Source organism: Equus asinus, chromosome 29, assembly GCF_041296235.1.
Source record: "Equus asinus isolate D_3611 breed Donkey chromosome 29, EquAss-T2T_v2, whole genome shotgun sequence".
In the NCBI taxonomy this organism is placed as follows: Eukaryota; Metazoa; Chordata; class Mammalia; order Perissodactyla; family Equidae; genus Equus; species Equus asinus.
This window is the reverse complement of record NC_091818.1, coordinates 21,930,554-21,951,661: the sequence shown is the minus strand read 5'-3', so window position 1 is coordinate 21,951,661 and position 21,108 is coordinate 21,930,554. Positions and strand designations below refer to the sequence as shown.

Sequence of the window (21,108 nt, the reverse complement as noted above, 5' to 3'; positions counted from 1 at the left end):
GAATGGACATAGCTATTCATTCCCCAGTCTTCCATGGAATGAGATTAAACATCTTCAATTATTTGGACTGTGAAATTTTCATTATCTTTTTAACCTAATCCCATTAGGTAAAAGAAAAAGAAAGGATTTACTCAGGCCTCTTGGTTGTCTATCGACAACTGAGATTCTCATTTTCCTAAATGGAAATAAAGTTTCTGAATATTTTGGATCATCTCTCAAATCCATGCAAATGCCTTAGAGATGCATAAGGTTAACCCCAAAATCTATCAAAATAACAGGATTCACAATGCCATCCCCTAAGAAATCTAACCTTCCATTCACTTTCAGAACCTAGAAAAGTTTTTAAAAAGAAACAAGTTATTTCTAGTGCAAGTCATCCTGAGATGACTTGCAAAAGAACCCCGAGGACCTACAAACAGGAGAACAGTCATGGCAAGGATTTCTAAAGGGAAACCTTGCAAAGTAGAGCGGACGATCAAGGAATATCTGTTAAAACTCTTTCCACCTTAAACTCCTTTCAAACTGAAACACCAGCTATCGCCAAGAGCATCCTAGATCCCCAAGATGTCCTGGGGAAAAATAAAACCTAAAAAATAACCTAGTCGCTGAAAACTTATAAAGAATTAATGTTGCCAGCTTCAAATAGCAGAAGAAAATTTTAACACAGAAAAAATCTTACACAAAAATGAATTTAAAAAAAAGGGAGCGTTCTCATGGCATGTGGTAACAAAGAAATGGTGCAATCTTCTAACCGTTTGTTCTCCGACAGCTATGGGTGCTTTCACTGCCTGTTGACATTTTTTTGGTAAGATCGGGGTTTAGTGTTGTGGCCTTTCACCACGAAAAGCCAAAACTGACGTTTAAATTCAGCTTATTTGTTTACTCTAAGGGTACTACTATTTCTGGTGTTTGAGCTAAAAAAAAAAAATCTTAGAAATACACGAGATGATTTTCATGTTAATTTCCTTTATCTGTTTCCAAGTGCTTAGTTTCTTTTAAGATGGCACTCTTGGGGCCGTCCTGTGGCCCAGTGGTTAAGTTCGCGCGCTCCGGTTGGGGGGGGGGGGGGGGGGCCAGGGTTTCGCCCGTTCGGATCCTGGGCACGGACATGCTGAGATGGCGTCCCACAACCAGAAGGACTTGCAACTAGGATTCACAACTATGTGCTGGGGGGCTTTGGAGAGGAGAAGAAGAAGAAGAAAAAAAGATTGGCAACAGATGTTAGCTCAGATGCCAATCTTTAATAAAGCGGCACTGTTTTTATTTAAGGGATTTATTAATCATACAAACGGAAGCCCCGAGCTTCTCTGTCAAGCATATTGTAAAGAGCAATGCTCCTTCCCCACCGTTTGGCCAGTTCTTCTGTGCTGCTGGTTTTGCCTATTGCTTCCCTTCACTCCTAGGACCCACCTATTCCAAGAATATTTAAAAATCTTAAGACAATGGTGAACATTTCCTTTAATAAAAATATAACAATAATATATTTATTCACTTTTTTATAGCCATCATAATCCATGGTTTCTAGATGTATTTTTAATGTTAGTGAAACAGCTAAACCGTGACTAACATTAGAAAAATCTACTGTTGAAAGTTAAAGGATTTACACTAATAGTTAAATTCAGTTCTTAGTTAGCATTAATATCATTTCCTTGTTCCTATTATCCTCTTTTATAACCTCCTTCGAAAAGCAGTGAAGATGAAGTGGTGTTTTACCAAACCTTAAAATTCTCAGAAATGCCTTATCTTTTTACTGGAGAATCCATCACTGGTATAATTTTCATCCTGTGCAGCCTTTTCATTTCACACAGATTATTTACATTTAATTCAATTAAGTTTACGATCTTCTCCAAATTATGACAAACATACACAGTACTTAATATTTTTCAATAAAATCTCCTTGCCTGCTCTTTAAAGCATTAACTGAGACTGCCGGTTTAAGGAGCTGATGCATATACAAAGCTATTTTCCTGGCTGGTATAAGATGGTTGGGACAGTTAGTTCCTAAACATTTCAGCACGCCGAGGTTACGTATATGATTATTTTAAGTGGCTTCTAATGTTTCTATAACCTGATAAAATGCTGTTAATCCTTTGCAGCCTCTTTTTAAAAAGTACCTTGTGTGCTGAAAACAAGTTCAGAAATTCAAAGCAATTTTATGTGAAGTAATGTTATCCTTACATCAGCATAAATTAATTCTTTCCATAAAAGTGTTGGTGGATCCCGTGAGGGAAATAAAACATGTCATTGTTTATGCTTTGTAAGTCCAAAAGCAAAAATCTCACCCATTGCTTATGTTTTTGTGATCTGCATTATCTGGCCCAGTGACAGTTATACATTATCTTCTCAGATGTTTGATAGTATTTAGGAGAAATTTGGAATGACCTCGGGATGCTCTCTCAAGTCCAGCTGCTGAACTCTAAATTCTATTTAATAACCGTTTGTGCAATCAGCACATCTCCTCGGAACTCTCCTGTGGGTTGCAAGTGATCAAACAGACAAAGCCACAATGACAGGACAGTTAGATGGGTTTAACAGAAGATCTTCATGAGCGACTATCAAACTGCACACTGGGAAGGCCATATCTTTTATTAAAATCATCACAAATACAAAAGCATCACTGAAATATACATATACCGTGTACATATATTCTCAAATTCCTGGAAAATTATCACCGATTTATTGGCTTTACATTTCATTATATGGCATATCCCTAAAACATTAAATAGAATTAAAATATCCATGCAGCTTTTGGATGAACAGCATCCTTTGCATTTTTAATTCATGTGTTTTCATTCAGACATTTGTCTGTTTGTCAAGGATTGGCTAACAAATTTCACCCAATTTAGGATTCCTGGCCACGGGAGTGACGTTCCGTGTCATGTAAAATTTGGTAGCTTGTAATGTCTTTTCCAATTTCAAGTGTATCTTGCCTTTTCTGTAGCAAGAGCCAGCCTGCGGATGTTGGATATACAACCAGCTGCGGCTTCCTGGAGCTCTTGATCAGGGGACCCAACCATATCCAGTAGAAGCTGTGACACACAAAGGAGGAGGAGAAGGGAAACAAGAATAAAACCGTTAGTCTAAAGACGTAAAGTTAGGCTATGAAAACAATTTTAAATATTAAATATTTTTAAAAGTCACCAGTAAAAGTACAAGAAATTGCATTTGGGAAAATACAAATATAAATGGTTCTTAATCAGATGCAGGAATTTCTCATGGAATTCTTACCTTTCAATTTTCTGGAGCTGAGCTAGACCTGTTCCTCTCTCCTTTCTTTAATCATCTAACTGCTGTGGATCCTGCTTTGAAATTTCTCTGGCATCCTTTCTGGCTTTTCCCCCTCCCAGGACAAGCCAGCAGCATATCAGCCCTAGACTGTTAGTACACCCTCTTGGCTGTAATCTCTCTGCATTCCAATCCACCTGATCATGTCACAACCTAACTGTACCAGGTCCTTAACAGAGACTTTCATTGACTCCCCACGCTCACTAACTAGAGCCCAGTGTATTGAGCTGTCCCTACAGGATTTTTGTGTTCTGGCCTCAGTTTACCTTTCTTGCCATTCATCTTTCTCCTGCTCCCTCCATACTACAAGCTCACACTTCCCCACTTTCCTTGCCTTGATTGATGCCATTTCTCTGCCTAAAATGCCCTCCATTCCCCTTCTCTGACTTTCTAAATTTTATCCATCTTTCACCACCCAGCTACAGCTAACTTTTCCACAAAGCCCCCACTGATTTCCATCAAATGGAAATGATGATTTCCCCCTCATCATAACTCTCATAGCAGTTTAATCAAATGTGAGTTGCTACACTTATATTTTCCCCTTCTGAACAGATATTTGGATTAATTCTTTCTGTCCTTCTTTATATCGTAAACTCTGAAACTTGTTATATCATATGGTGCCCTAATACATAACAGATGCCAAATAAATGTCAAATAAATGAATTAGAACTTTTAAAATCTATCAATTATGATTCTAATTAGTAGTTCTGATAAAAGTTTTAAAAATTTAATTTGAATTGTATGTTTTCTATCCAGTACAAATGTTGATAATGTCAGAAAATGAGGATGACTTGATGAGCAAAGAAAGGGTGTAAAGAGAAATACTGTGAAACATCTGAATATGGCAGCCTTAGGAGTTTGGCTTTTATTCTGTAGGTAATAAAGAAGAAGTTATTTCAGCACTTTAATCAGCAGAGTGACAGGGTCATATTTGTATTTTAGAAAGATAACTTTTATGGCAACTTATAGAATATTGGCTGTAGGAGAAGAGACTGATGGATACCACGATACTTCAGGATAGAAGTGACAAGGACTGAATGAAGCAGGAACCAGGGATGGCACAGAAGGAATGAATTCAAGGGATATTTAGGGACTAAACTATTCAACAAATGATCCAAGGACAGTTGGTTATCCAAGTAGAAGAAAATAAAAATAGTAATCTCACATCATACATAAACATCAATTCCAGGTGGATTAATGATTTAAATAAGAAAGGACAAATATAAAACATTTAGAAGGTTGTGTATGAGAAAACCTTGATCAGCTTGGGGTATTGGAGGATGTCTAGCCCCTCGGTTCCCCGACCTCCTCATTCTAATGATCTTCCACTTTAGCCCCCCACTTCCAGGTCCTTATATTCCCTCACTCTCAATAGTCCTGCCTCCAAACTCTCTGACCACAATTTCTTCTCCTCTGATTTGGCCATTGAACTTACTTGTTTGTTCTCATCACAACCTCTAGTCCATTGGCCTACATACTTTTTCTTGAACCATGTCCTGTCTTCACTTTCTCCACAATGAGTTTATATTCCATAGTACATCTTTTCAACCATTCTCTTACCAGTTTTTTTGAAAGATTCACCCTGAGCTAACATCTGTTGCCAATCTTCCTCCTTTTTTTCTTTCTCATTAAAGCCCCAGTGCATTTGTATATCCTAGTTGTAAGTCCTTCTAGTTCTTCTATGTGAGCCACCACCACAGCTTGGCAACTGACAAATGGGTGGTATGGTTCCACAACCGGGAAATGAACCCTGGCTGCCAAGGCAGTAAGAGCACCAAACTTAGGCCATCAGGGCTGGCTCTCTTACCAGTTTTTTAAACCTCCTTATGACATCCATCCACTAAAACCATAGCCAACTCTGTAACATGCCCCCACCTTAACAAAGCCCTGCTGGAGGCAATATGTATACAACAAGGCAAATGAATCCACTATAAATCCAACCTCAACTGGATTCTCCCAGCAATCTAAACATGCCTCTCTCTCATTAGGTCACTTTCTCACTCTTTCCAATGCCTATTTCAAATCTTCTTCATTCTTCTCCAATCTCCAACTCTTCTTTACAGCCCCTATTCTCAGCAGATAACCTATAAGGGCTCCTTCATAAACTTGATGGAAGTCATTAGATAGGAACTACTTCAACCAAATCTGCAAACCTACCTGCACTTAGCACACCTTTTTCTCCTTCTCTTCCAGTGATAAAGGATGCATCTCTCCTTGTATCCTTCTATTCAAGGTCCCCCACTCCACTTGTATTCTTCATCCAGACTCTTCCTTAGGAGATTTTACCACCACATGCTCCCTCTCTTCTTAGTTTATCTGGAACCTCTCCCTTCTACTGATTCCTTCCCATTATCACTTAAACACACATCTCCATTTCTTAAACAACAACAATAACAACCACCTCCCTCCCCCAAACCCACCATTTTGACTCATTTTTTCCCCTTCATAAACAAATTTCTTTAAAGAGTTGTCTGGACTCACTGTCTCCAGTCTTAAATTCCACTCGACTCACACCAGGTTGGCTTCTGCCTTTAGCTCTCCACTGAAACACCACTCTTGAAGATCAGCAATAACTTCCATGTTGCAAAGAGCAATTGACACGAGTCCTCATCTTATTTGACCCCTTAATGGCAGTTGATATAATCGACCACTTTCTCCTGTTTGTAATTGTCTCTGCTATTGGCTTCTTATACCACACCCTCCTGGTTTTCTTTATATCCATTTATCCTCATCTTCTCTCTCTTCATTGATGGCTCTTTCTCTTCCTCCCAACCATAAATGGTTAGAGTTCCTTAGAACAAATTCCTTTTCTGTTCTCTCCCCTAGATGGTTTCTTTCAGTACCTGACTTCAAATATCATTCATATGGAACCATCTTCTAAATTTATATCTCCACCTCAGAACCTTCTTTTTAACGACACTTCATATCCAATGCTTCTTAGACATCTCCACTTGGAAGTCTCACAGCTATCTCAAACTTAATATATTCCAAATTATTCTCCAATATCAATAATAGATATCATCACTTAGTGGCTCAAGCCAGAAATCTCCCTGCCTCACACTCACTCACATCCTCATCTCCCCTGCACTCTATCCAACTAACTATCATATTCTTGTGATTCAATTCCCGACACTTATTTCAAAGCCATTCACTTCTTTCTATGGCCACTGTTACTCACCACCCCTGTAAATCCTAAACAGCTTCTCACTGTCTTTGTACCCTCTCTTGCCCTCCTGTAGTTAATCACTCATACTGCCTCCAGAGTAGTTTCCTAAATTGTGAAATTCACCGACAAGGGGCAAAATTCTAGAGAAACAAAACAGAATGAGACATAGTCAGTCTTCTGAGATTCAAGAGGAAGAAATATTCTCTTCTGAGTTCGGGAAACAAGGCCATTTTTGGGAGCTCATGCCTTGTGAGTTTTGCATTGTTAATGTAATTAAACAAGGAGGCCATTAAGTTCGGTGGCTCCAACGCCTTGGTAAGCAAACCAAAACTTTAATCAGAGTCAATGCACTCGAATCTGAGAAAATGAAACCTAAGGACAACCAGTCCCCAACAGCCAGCTAGGCCTTCCCGAATAAGGCAACCACTTAAGCTACAGCCAATCAAGTAATTTCCATGCTTTGCCTCTGCTTTTGTCTTCTCTATAAAAACCTTCCCCTACATCCTGTTGGTGGAGCCCCCCTAACCATGTTCAGTTTGACCCTGCCCAATGTGAATCGATGTTTATTCAAACAAACTCTTGTAAATTTTACCAGTGCCTCAGTTTATCTTTTAACAGCATTGCTGAGTGTTTTTCTCCAGCATCATTCAATAACCTAGGTTTAGGACAGAGGAAATAGATTACAGGATTGTAAATCATTTTAACAGCCATTTGGTCCAAGCTGGGCTGGAAGGGAAGTAAGAACAGAAGGCTACTGAGAATCTAGGAGAATTAGGAGGAGAGACTTCAGTGAAATAGGAAAACGGTTTTGGCGGGATTGAAGTGTAGGAAGAAGTAAGAAGTTGAAAAAGAGGGCATTGTAGTCTGAGAATGGAATATTTGGAGTTTAAGATTTCACAGCTAAAGTTAAGTATTGACAAGGTCCAGGGTACGGCCATGGGAAGGCAGGTCAGTATAAGATTGTTAAGAAATTTTGTATACACACACACATAACTTATCCTATATTCGTACTCTCCCTCTCTGTCTCTGCAGGAAGAGGAAATAATGGGAAAATAAAAGGAAGGAAGAAGAAGAGAGGCATCAGCTCTCCTCGGTTCCTGTAGCACACAGCTCAGAGGTCTCTGTCTAGCCACTCACACTCAAATCCCTTTCCCAGCTTGCAACTTTGAACTCTTGATCTGCACTTGAGTATTTTTATCAATCCTTACTATTATATGAAAGCTTTTAAAGCAGATGTAACTATATGAAGTTTAGACTATTTCTTCTAAATATATATTTCATACAGAAGTTCATCCACCTCCCTTTTTTCATACTTGCACACATTTTATGTGCCCACCTCCATCACTGTAACCCTCCCTCACAGGGCCAGCCTGCCTTGCTTCTGCTCTGGTCCCTGGTCGCTCCTCCAAGGTTTTTTGCTGATGATTTTTAAATCTGGGAAGAGGGGAAATAGAATCTTAGCTATGAATCCTGACTATCTGAGTAGGGAACTAGACACTTGCCCTATGCTGTTCAGCTCCTTTGTAGAAAAGCCAGTGTCAAACAGCAGTCAAGTCACCCCGAGCCTTAATGTCACAGCTCTTTGGATTTGTCTCCTGACTCTTCCATTTACCGGGCAGGTGACTGAACCTCTTACCTCTCTCTTCTCATATGTGAAATGGGATCATCTACCTCTGAGGGTTATTGTGAAGAAGAATGAGATCATATAGACCTTTAAACAACGGTTGAACGCCTGTATTCACAGCCTTTTGCTGTCTTTACGTCCTTCATCTCCCCTTCCTTCCCCTCTTCCTGTTCTGTCTGATTGTTTCCTGAGCCTTGTTTGGATCCAAGTATGTAGCTATGTAGGGTGTGAGAGGGAAAACTGGAGAAGCACAGGCTGCGAGAATTTACACTGGAAAGGGCAGAGGATTCCTTGTGGGAGAGAAGAAAACAACAGATGGGGAAGGAAAGGAGGAAGGAGGAGGGGGGAGGAGCCTCTACCCTGTTTTGAAGAAAGAGTTTGGAGAGCTTGGAATAGAGGGGTTATTTTAGGAGCAACTTCAGGGTGAGAGAGAGATACTGAGTGTAAGAAAGAGAAGAGGATTTTAAAGCAGTTTAACAGTGCACGAATGTGCTCTCTATTTTCAAGAGAGAGTGAGGCTAGGATTCAAATTGCTTTCAGTATCTATTTGGTTGCCCCTCTTTTGTGTCTCTGACTGCATTTCCAAGTCAGGACTGGACCATGCGGTAGCTTGGCTTCATACAGGTTATGCCTTTAAATCGCGTACATCCAGTGCCCAGTACAAAGTCAGTGCCCCATAAACGGTGTTCATTATCATGGTGATGATTTCGCCAGTTCTAAAGTCTGGTTCTGGCATTTGTTCCCTGGAGCCCACCCCAGTTAGTTTGGGAGGAATGAGGAAGCAGGAATTTTGGCCCTAAGGTCAGTCTAGCCCCTCTCAGCACTTCCTCCAGGCCTCACCTCATCTCTGGTTGACCTCCATGGGTACCAATGACCCAGGCTTCACTTGGCATCAGCTGTTGCCACTGCCGCCTTGCATGTCTCCCTTGGGAGGCAGCCCCTTGGCCTGATGCCTGCCCAAACCGAACCAGCATTTTGCCCATACTCCCTCAGACCTCGTTGTTGTTCTGTGGTCCCCTCTCCAGCTTTCCAAGAGTCACTTGTACTTATTCCCAGACTCTTGATGCCACTTACATAATTTCATATTACATAAACTAATGAACTGTGAGTGTGAAATGTACTAGTCATAACGTTTGGCATGCGGCTGGCATCTCGGTGTTTCACAGAGAACCTGCAGGGTGGTGGCCATTCCAGGAGTCAGCTAGATAAGTGCTGCTGACAGGAGCATCTATTTATGTTAGAATACAGTGTTTAATCAATGCAGGACTCTTTTTATGACTCTACTCTGTAAACGACTTTTTCTATGACCTGACTAATTTCTAGTTCTGAATGCATTAAGAGGACTACCACTCTTTTAGGAATTAATTTTGCCTAAGTTTCTGGCATTAACCACGAGCTTTCATTTTATATCCCATATGCAGGATGGTGAATGTTTAGCCTAAAAACTCGACTAGTGGAGCCCAGCAGTCCAGTATTTTGAAGTCCTAAAGTATAAGGAAGGGCGAAATGTTAAAAAATAGACAAAAGGAGACAAGTTTGGCTTAGAGTGGTACACATGGAGGCCAGCGAGATTGCTTCCTTAAACGTACCTTGACTCTCTCATTGGCAACAGGCCCATGGGTTATCTAACGTTCGTACTACATGAAATGATTTTATTAGCTACCAAGCTTACTGCATTCCAGGCACCGTGATTTATTCTTTATTAGTTAATTTATCCTGCTCTGCCCATTTTCCTTAGCAGGAACATTCTTAATCTAGGGGGTACAGTTGGAAGTGTAGAACTTTCTGTGTGCTCAGGGTATGAACGGCTTGATATTTGAGAAGCAGTCCGAGGCCTCTCTTTTGGTGATGTTGCTATCTGAATTGATTGCTTTTCCTGAATTTTATTTTGTTGTCAATGAATGTTATCATTGCTCCCAGAGGCTAGGTGGCTCATGCTGCTTTAATAAGCTTAATAGCAATGTGCTACTTTCCCAAACCACTATCTGAACAACATATACTACGTATGTATCTTGGCTTTGAATGGAGCTCAGGAATATATGCTCTTTTTTTTCTTAAGAGCTTCACAAGCAGACTAGGGCACTCAGAGGAATGCTTTAAAATGAATATAAACATCCACATCACAGAAACTTAGGGCAAAATCCTGCATTGGATGGGCAGCTAAGAGAAAGAGCGAGCCACATGTGCTTTCAAATGACTAACACACGAGCAAGGTGAAGGTGGTTTGTAACACGCTGCAATCATTACTTAAAAGGAGGACTTTTCTTAGGAAAGTGAGATGCAAATTGGGTAGAAGTGATTATGGACTCAGTATATAGCTTTTCGGTATACATTTTTTGATCCGTAGACTTTTTCCAACTATAAAAACATTTTTAATATTATACGGGGGAAAAACACCTCAGGTTTACCTTTTTGAAGTGTTTGTTCCTTTCGAAAACTTTCCTCTTTTTAATCCTCCCCCTCCCCCAAGCGTGCCCAAGGACTTTACATTTATTGGGCGTTTCATATATACACTGAAGGAAAACCAGCCCTCTTGCTTTAAAACTTAATCGCATAGAGCACTTTAAACCAGCATTCAAACACATAACTTTTTACAACGTTGGCGTGAACGAGGACACGGGGAGGGGCACAAAGCACGGCTTGTGGAGCGTGCTAACGCGAATACTTCCTCAGCGTCAAAGGCTTTGATGCGAAGGCGCATGCCCTCAGTATGCAGCTGTGACCCGCGACTCACATCCGCTGGCAGGTGAGGCAGAGGCAGTTTGGGAATGGGTGTCTGCATTCAATTTTTACTCTTATATCGAGCAGTTCATGATTTTATATAATATTTCAGTTGTAGGAAAAATATGTACTAACTTGAGTGATAACAGATTTTCTTGTGGTTTGACTCAACATTGTTTGGGTGAACACAGACTGGAAATATGAGTTTTAATTAGAGCCGGATGAGCTCTGAAATACCTGCATGCACACCGAGCTTAGCGGGTTTTCCAGGAAGATCTTGAGTTTCTGGAGCTGATTTGAACTGGGAACCGTTATGCTGTTCTTCCGTTTACAAGGCATTGAGGTGTAGTTGTGGCACTAACGAACAACTGAGTCTGCCCTGCACCGTGGCTTCCCGGCTGTCCAGGTTGGCCGGGCTCTGCTGCTGTTGCAGCCCAGACTCCACAGCGGTTTCTTTCACGTCCCGGCTTTGAGCCCTGGTAATTCATTTCATATGACAGCACACCAGAGCCATGGGCCTCAAAACACATTTTACACTTGCTGGTTCTGTTTGGTCCGTGAAGTGAACCAAGGGGCTCCTCTTTTAGTGGTGTCTGTCCACCTTCCACTGACAGGAGTGCCTGCTCAGGGCCATGTCCGCAAAGCATGAAAGGGAGTTCTACTTGTTCCATCTAATGCCGTTTCTGTGCAGATATTCACTCACACTTGAGTAGATTTGTCCTCTGGTTTTTCTTCCATGTTGTTTTTTCATAAGACTTCCACTAGAGAGCTTTGTGCCCTAACAGACACGCAGACACACACAGATTAGTGCTGGGTCCAGAGTATTGGGTGGTAGAAATGGAATGTATAATAAAGAGAGCTCTAATAACCTTCTTCTAAAGAATGCCAGAAATGCTAGAAATGGAGAATGACTTGATTACTGGTTGGACCAGGAGACTGGGACCCTGCTTTGCTGTCTACATTAGAGGAAAAGGAAGCGGCGAGTCTCTGCACGCCCGGGGCAGAAGCTCATGTTATCATCTGGAATGGCTTCAAGTCGCTCTTCAATTTTTATTACTATCAAATATAAAGAATACCTGTGCATATGGAGGTTTCCTGGATAAGAATAAGGATGGACAGAGAGATACATGTGGTCAGGGTTGTTTAGAATTGCATTCTGTTATTGGATAGATCAAAGTGACAAAGATAATTCTCTGGAAGTAAAAAAAAAAAGTATGTTGTCATAGATTATGGAGTGTAGTGGCTGAGAGTTCATGCTTTGGATTTGAATCCTGGCTCCTTCTAACGGGGTATGACCTGAGGTATCTATTTCTCCTTGGGCCTCAGTTTTCTTAACAATAAAATTAGACTTTTTAATAGTGTGAGGATTAAATGAGATACTGAATGTAAGTCCTTGCACTACATGCTCATAAAAGACACTCGTTATTAGCACTATATTGTTGGTGTTATCTTGAACTGGGGGCTGGTTGTTCTTGAATAGAAAGATTAGAACAAATTTGTTGCTAGCTCACTTTTTCTGTTCGAGTTCCAACTGTATTGATCCAAATAAGCAATTTTAGTCTAGTTATACTGAGAATCAGTGTGTTAACAGGAGGCTTGTGGTGCCCTGTTAAGAGAAGAAAAATATAAGGCAAGGCAGCAGCACTAACACAACCTGATGTTCGTTATAATGGATCAGTTCTTATTCCAAATTAGAGCTTTCTCCTGAGTCAGTCTTTAGTCCAGAAGGACATCAGACCCCCACAGGTAAACAAAGGCATGAAGTAGATATTAATGAAGATGGAATGAATGCATTAGATCTGGAATATATTTGCAAGGGGAAATAGGGGAAGTCAGATGAATAGGGAAGTGGTCAGAATTTTAAATATTCACAGAAAGGTAAGGCTAAACTATATTATTTATTAATTTATATTATAAAAGATCAGAACTCACTTACACCTCTTGTGTTATTAGAGTAATTAAATAAACCTACTCTACCTTCCTCTTGCAAAAGATCATCCTATGAACTCAAGTTCCTAAGACTAATCAGAATTTACATGCTTTTTTAGTTAAGTATTGTACTTTTTCCTATCGAGTTGGAAGATGTTGAAGTTAGAAAACTCAATCTAAGCAAAGGAATGTGGAGAAGACCATAAAGTAGTGAAATAAATGGATGATTTTTTTAGTGGTGAATATTAATTTCTTCCCCTGCTTGATGTTTTCAAGACCTGTAAGAAAAAGATCTGCACCCGCCTGCAACTGCTTTGAAGGAAGGCAACAATGAGCTAAGAAAAGATGCAACAAATAAGGGGCAGGGGAATGTGCAAGAGGAAGCCACCTGTGAAAACCACGTGTTTATTATTATCTACAATACCTCTATAGAGGAGGCAAAGTTATATTTGTAAAGTTCTCAGAACAAGGCCTAACTCACAGGAACTGCTCTGTAGTCGTCACCCATTGTTACTCCAGTAGAAAACACACTTCAGGCACTGGACACCCAACCTGACGCTAGTAATAAGTGACAAGTGACAAAATGTGTCCAGTACTGGCTGGCATGATTGACCCTCTCATGAAGAAGTCAGGTTGCTGCTACCCAGTGGAGGCTGGGAGTCATGTGGGTGGGCACCTCTGTATAAGGAAAGGCAAGAGGCCCTGAGGGAAAGGTCAGTACAACAGTGTCTCTGAGTCCCTGTCAAGTTCTGCTTCTGTGATAGGTTCCAAGAGTCCCTTCTGGAGAAATAAGTGAGCCTCAAGAGACAGGAGTTGCAGCAGCTACAGTCTCTGGCAGGTTGTAATATGGACTGGGTACTGCAGGTCCTATAGGGATATAGTGGGAGGAACAGACTGCTCTATATTTTCTGCTTTGGGTTTCACTATGGCTCTCCTGTGGTTCTAAGCAATAGGACAAAGAACATTTCTGTGGGGTAAAATGATCCAGGAAACAAATCAGTCAGGAACTTCATCAACATGTGGTCAAGAGAAGACCAAGTAGGAGTTAGAATCTGAGTTGGACTCATCAACATTCTATTTGTAGGTTTAAATGATATTGACATAATCATATCCTCCAGTAGCTTCCTGAAAAATGTGCAAAGGAGGGAAACTTCTTAAGACTTACATGTCTTCTCTCATACTTGATTAACAGTTTGCCTGGGTATAGAATTCTAGGTTGGAAGTAATTTTTGAAGAGTTGGAAGAGTTTTGAAGGCATTGCTCCATTGTATTCTTGCTTCCAGTGTTGAGAATTTCAAAGTGATTCTTCATGTTTGGATATGATCTCTCTCTCTCTCTCCTTTTTTCTCTTTTTGAAGATTATAGAATCTTTTTAAAAATTTTACTTAATGTTCTAAATTTTACAGTGCTGTACCTGTCATAGGTCTGTTTTTATCCATTGCTGCAGGGCACTTGATGGGCCCTTTCAATCTGGCAATTCATGCACTGCAATTCTGGAAAATTTTCTTGAATTATTTCATTTCATTTCCTTCTCTCCATTTTTGCAGTTCTCTCTTTTTGGAACTAATATTCTGAAGTTAGATCTTTTGTACTGGTTCTCTAATTTTTTCTTATCTTTTCTTTCCTATTTCATCTCTTTATCTTTTTGCCCTACTGTCTGAGAGATTTCTTTAAATTTATTTTCCAACTAGTCTATTGAATTTGTGCTCCCTGAATGTTCTTTTTTACAGAGTCCTCTCTGGTTTCATGGATGCAATACCTTTTATATCACTCTGAGGATATTAATTTTTTTTCTTCTCTCTGCTACAGTGTTTCTTCCAAGGCCTGCTGGGTTTGTTTGTTCGTTCCTATTTGTTTCAGTCTCTATCTTCCAGGTTCAAGATGTCCTTCAGATGTCAGTTACTTGTTGGATGATTGGAAATCTTGAGCACATAGATGGGGCTTGTTGACATTGTGCTTTACTACAGGGTCATCTGAGAGGTCTCAGATTCCAGAAAAAATGCCGTCTTTATATCAGCTCTGGTTTCAGTGCCTGCATTTAACTTGGGTTATCTCCTACTGGGGAGAGACTGAAAGTCTATGTGGTTGTCTATGTCCTATCGTCAGATTAGTTTTGTGAGAGAATATTTTAAAATAAAGTTTTTGGAGGGAACTTGTATACAGATATATACATATGTATGTATACATATTTGTATACAAGTGGAATGAGGTAGGCTTAATGATGACTCCTCCAAATTTTAAGTTTCCAGCTCTGATCTGAACTCATACCATTCGATTGCCTGCTTGACGTCTCAACTTGGATATAAAAATGCTCCTCAGATTTCACAAAGGTGAACTCCTGATCCTCTCGTCAAAACCTGCTGTCCCACAGCCTCCCCATCTCTGTTCATTCAACTCATCTCTCCAGTTGCTTGGGCCAAAAACCTTGAAGTATCCTTGACTTCTCTTTTTCTCTCATAGTACTTATCCAAGCTATGGACAAAACCTGTTGGCTCTACCCTCAAAATGTATCCAGAATCTGACCTCTTCTCATGCCTCCATTGCTGTGACCTGAACCACTAGCATCTTTTGCCTGAATTTAATGATTAGGCCAAGTTTTTGATACGCAAAGAGATCTGGAGCTGACTTTGAAGGTACAGCCTGAAGAAAATAATCACTAGGATTGGGAATTTGGGAGAATCTTTTTTTCTTTTTAAGGTGAAATATCAGAGAAGAGAAAAGACAGCTAAGTGATCCACTAGGAGAATAAAAGTCTAGTTCAGAAATGGCCATGGGACCTTTTAAGAACTGCCATATGTAATACTTGACTTGGAAGTTGTTGGCATTGTTGCAATGTATATTCCCTTCCATCACTCCAAATCTTTTATTATTATTATTATTATTATTATTGTACAAAATGACCTTATAAGAATGTTCTTGTTTTGTTTGTTTTGGTTTGGTTGTTGTTTTCATGGAGGTAGAAGTTAGTGGCACAGACAAGAAAAAAGGTTGAGTTGTAAGTCTAGGCCAGCTCCATGTAAGATAGAAACAGCATGCTTACAAGAGCAACACAATCCATAACCCAAATGAAATTATCAGAAGCTGGACAAAATATAGAATTCCCTCCAAGTAGACTTTGCCTAGGGCATGGAAAGTGGAGGTGGGGATTTGAGACAATATTTCCTACATTATGATGGTTAGCCCTACCTAACATCTGAGCTACTGAATATATGTTTTTTTGTAATGTGATAAAATTGTGATTTCAAATGACATCTCACCTCAAAATAAAACAAACTGTTTGACTCAAACAATAACCTCTCCTCTGGCCTCAGACCTTGACCTCCTCATCACAGTTGGTCTTCGCCTCTGTGCCACATTAAGTAGTTAACCATTCTCGTGGTTACGCCTGGACCTTATTAATACCAGCAACTGATCCATCTCTGCCTCTAATTGCCCTCCATCAGAAATTCCAGGTTCTGGAAGAGACAGAATGGGATCAAGAACACAGGAGGTACTTACCTATCTTAATAATCTCCTTGCTGTGGCCTACACTCTATGGTCCACCATGTCAACTGCGTTCTGTCATTAGGTTTAGCTCTCTTTTCCCTATTCTCCTACCGTGCCAATATTACAAACTGAAATCTTGTATCTCAACCACATTTCTGGTCATGCACACAAATTGGTGCAATTGCATACACATTCATGATCACTCATCTCATTTGGCTCTCAATTCTGCCCAGGTGTCTCTGTTGTCAACTTCCATTCTCCACAGCAGCTATTTAAAATGTTGTCTACTCTCCTCAAATTACCTAACCCACCACTTCAGTCCCCTCACCCTCAGCATGTGCCTTTGCCTCCTACTGGATGGGGAAAATAGAAATCACAAAAAGGGAAATGGCCCAGCTCCCTGCCTTCACACTCACAGATTTCCATGGCAGGCATGCCCATCCTTTCCTCTTTGCCATGTTCATGTTCCTCTCCATCATGTTCAAGAGGTGTCTGTCTCTCCTTCAGGCTAAACTCATCTCCTTGCCCTCCAGCTCTGAATTCCCCTGCCTCTCCACCTCCTCTGGAAGCTCACTTTGCCATTATCCTTCCTCTTTCTAGTATCTACACTGCCTCGCCTCTCTTCCTGCTCTTGCCACTTAGCACTGAAACATGCTCAAGTTGGCTGGGCTGTCTGAGAACAGAAACAAAATGAACAAAAGGAAAAACTGCTCAAATCAAACTTCCCTATTTCCCCTTCTAGCTATCATCCTCACTACTCTTCTTCTCAGGCAAACTTTTCAAAGAGTGGTCTCCACTCGCTGCCTCCATTTCCTCACTTCTTTTTCAAGATTATCAGAAATCACGTTGCTATGAATCTGGTGGATACTTTTGGTTCTTGTCTTCACTTTTCTGTAACATCTATCCCATTGGTCATGTGCTTGTGCTTAAAATAATCTCTTCTCTTGACGTCTTTAAAATAGTACTTTCCTGATTTGTTTGGATTTTTTTCTCTTTAATATTCTAATTGCTTCTTTTTTGGAATCCTCTTTTTGCCCATCATGGTATGACTCAGGGTATCATGGTATGTCCTTGAACCCTCTCATTTGTTTCTTTTCTCTGTACACCCTCCAAGAGAAATGTCATTCACTCTCGCTATTTCATGAACCATGGCTCTCAAATAGTCTTTAAGGTTTCATTTACTTATTAAGTATATATCTCACATCTCTACTTTCGTTCAACTGTCTTCCAAGGTGTTCAAAGCCAATATGTCCCAAACAAACGCTCATTTCCTCTAGGAGCAGATGCCTTCTATCATCCTTAAATCCAGCCACCCAACCCAGACATTTAGGTGTCCTCTCTCACCTTATTCCTCATTCTTTACATCCAAAAAGTAACAATGTCTTATTGTTTTTACTTCCCAAATATCTCTTGAATCCATCCATTCCTCTCCATTCCCAGTGCTATGACCTCAGTTGAAGCCACCATTATCTCTCTCTGAACACTGCCTAACTCATCTTCCATCCTTGTTCCCTTCCATTCTCAAACCAAAGTAACTTCTGAAAGGCAAATGGAAAAACTGATTCCCCTGGCTCAAAATATTTCAATGGTTCCCCAATGCCGTAGGCATAAAATTCTAGTTGCCCAAAAGGGTTCACAGGGGTCTTCCTCAGGGGCTCCAGTTGATATTTTTCCCTTCTGTTTATCTTTAGCTTCTAATTTTTTTCAGTGAACATACATTACTTATGTTATTTAAAAAGTTATAACAAGTGGACTGGCCAGAAAGAAGAGAGACCTACAAAGGAGATGAGTCATCAAAGAGGTAGGAGGAGGACCCAGAGACTGTGGAATCACAGAAACCCGGGAAGGGTGACATTTTAAGGAACCGGTGAGGTCAATATTATAATATACCTTGGAGAGATTAAGTTACTTGAGGACTGAAAAGAGTCCCTTGGATTTAGACATTTGGAAATCCTAGAGATTACTGATAGCACAATCTCTGAATTTTTGAAGGTAAGAGCCAATGGTAGTGGGCTGAAGAGTCAGAGGCAGCTGGGGCAAAGAGGATCCTCAGAGAATGCTACTCCTCTGATATGGTGGACTCTACAGAGGATGTGCTCAATACTGGGGAGTTAGGAAATGAGCAAGTAGGCAAGGAGAGATTAAGATTGAATATGCAGAAGTTAGAGGAAAGAGCCAATGTCAGAATTTCCAGCTTTTGGAGGAGACAAAATGGGATCATGAGTACAGTGGGTAAGAATAGCCAGCAGAGAAATTCCAGAGAGAAGATGTTTATCCTGAATGCAGCTACAGATAAGTTTGTAGGTGTGGCACAGGAAGTTGAGGTATTTTCTGCCTATAACCTCACTTTTATTTTTAATATTGAAGGCAAATTCATGTGAGTAATATCCCTACTTAATACAGACATAAGTTTACAATTGATAAAAACATAGAAATATTTTAAAGCAATAAAAGATATGTACTATTTATTAGAAAAAAATTACCTTAATTATGTAAAGAAGTTTTCCATGGAAAGATTTTGTTTGGGTTTACAACTTTGCTCTAGGAAATGCTAAGAATTTATAAAATCTGATGTATAATTATAAAATTAAATCTTATCAACCTAAGAAAAAATTTCAAATTGTTTAATATAAGAATAAGGCCAAGCCAGGAATTATCTAAATAAGGATAATAATTTCCACAATATTCCTCAATATTAGAATCAGTCTAAATTCTTAATGTTATATTGTTTGCATTTATATCCCAAAATTGGCACACCGTTAGAAGGAATTCAAAACCAAAGACATGTTAATATTAAAAATACTTTATTGGATATAGAATTCATCCCCCATGGGGGTAAAAATGGAAAGATATCCATAGGACAATAAGCCAAAGATTTGAAAAGGGAAAAAAAACCTTTAGTGAAACCACTTTCCCAATTTTATTTTGATTTCTTTTCAGCTTTCAAAAGCAGATTAATATGGAAAAAATAAAGCACAAGCCTGGAGAGAAGAGCCACAATTTTTCTTCTTCAGTGTCAAAGAAATAGCTTTCCCTGCTCCTACTAAATTGGAACTAAGCTCATAAAGACGAAAATAAATGACTAATTTCTTGGGAAATAACCTTAAGTGAAAGATTCTTTTGGCCCAATAATTGCTTTTCTTAAACTCCAGTTGACTTAACCTCATTCTCAAGGCCTCTCTTGCCCTTCCTTCCACTGCGCCCTCTTGGTATCAAGTGTACCTTAAAAGTCTGTCTCGTCATTTGCTACCCATCTGGGGAATGTTTTCCTAATCTGATACAATTTGTGGGAAAGAATAAGTCAAATGTGATTGTGTTTTCTTAATTTCTCTTTTAAAACTTATTTATAATGTCTAAGATCTTTAAAAGTGGAACCTAAAAAATATTACCATAAAATTTCACAAAGTAATGTTTCTACCAACTCTGACAAAAAAACCCCTGATAACCTCCTAAAAATTTTTAATACATAACTAAATATTAATTTTGGTCTTGCCTTTTTGCTAAACTTATGTAAAATGATCCTTTTTAGTGTCATCTATATAAGACCTTCAAATTGCAGTGAAAGGAACTGAATGAATTTTAGAACAGAATGATCCTTCTTCTTCTTCTGGCAAAGACCGTGTTCATTTCAGAGTCCATCTTGCATGATTTTTGCCAAGTTAGCTGTTCAGAATTGCAGGGCTGGCCCTAAGCATGGTATTTAGGCCAGTGATTAAAAAAATTTTTTTTTCCGTAGTGGAACTCTTTTCTTTTTCTCCCCCCAAACAAAACCTTAACTCTTCTATGAAATTCACATATACATAAAACGTACATACGTAAGATAAAATGAAGCATCTGAAGACAAAATAGAGCATGGGATCCTAGCACTCTGCCTGTTCCTTCCTGTTCCCCAAATAGACTCTCAAGGTACCTTCTCCAATTTCATAATGCACAAAAAAACACTAGTCTTCATAATTGGAGGAGGGCTAATCTTTGGTCTCCTCACTTTATTCCTGGAATTTCTTTCTCACTACAGAACACCTCCCCTTGCTGCTCACTCCTCAACTGGTGAGGCCAGCTCACGGCTCATTCATTCCACACAGATCTGTTCAATTCACACTTACTCTTCCAACAATCACCCCAAACCACTACCTGCCCCACAATCCTAACAACTCTCATTCTCTCAATTCTGACAGTCTCAGTCAGACTTTTGGAAGCCCACATTTTAAACACATTCCTACTGAGTCTTAAATGACTCATAGCCTTGCTCACTCTTCCCAGATTTTAAAATTTACATTTACAAGTTTTTAAGAAGATAATTGTTAAGCCAAATCTTTAGTTTATGAAATTTCAAATTATATGCCAAAGTGATAAATTTTAGGTAGCACAATGAAAGGTCTCCCTAAACTGATACCTGTAGAACAGTGTTTATGTTATATTGACCTGTCTCAGGATCCTCCTGAGAGAGCTGGGATGGAGCATCGCTAAGCCTGGTCCCCGACCAGCCCAGAGTTCCTGATCAAACATTTTAATAAAGCCATCCCTTCAATATTGATCTTACTTTAAACTCAGTTTGAATCTGAGGTGCTTAAGTAGCTTATTTGGGTCAATACTTATTTTGTGTTGATCTAGCTTTCTTCAATGCATATCTTATACTTCTGGCAAAATTTTCTTTTTAAATCAATTTTTTCTCTATTATGTCTTTTTGGATATATCATATCCAAACGCAGGTGGGCAAGTCTTTGTTTCCTATGTTCAATCAGGTAAAGATGTCGCTGATTACCTGTGATGTGATGTAGAAGGTACTGTGAGGAAGACACAGTCCAGCTCTCAAATTGTGTATAGGGTGAGGAGTCAGGCATGTGGTGGCCGGTGGCCAGGGGGACAGCCCTCTCTCTGTCTCGTGGCAGAGGACCAG

At 39.7% G+C, this 21,108-nt stretch overlaps 1 protein-coding gene across 2 annotated transcripts in view; it reads right to left on the bottom strand.

Annotated features, from left to right (window-relative positions):
• Nucleotides 1-1,437: 1,437 nt before the first annotated feature.
• The window catches only part of ODAD2 (outer dynein arm docking complex subunit 2), a 187,137-nt gene continuing 167,466 nt past the window's right edge, over nt 1,438-21,108 (bottom strand). For both annotated transcript variants that reach the window (XM_014859085.3, XM_044762470.2), the window contains exon 20: nt 1,438-3,029. In XM_014859085.3, the coding sequence (XP_014714571.3) occupies nt 2,916-3,029 (114 nt within the window). In that variant the 3' untranslated portion in view covers nt 1,438-2,915. The remainder of the gene's footprint in view (nt 3,030-21,108) is intronic.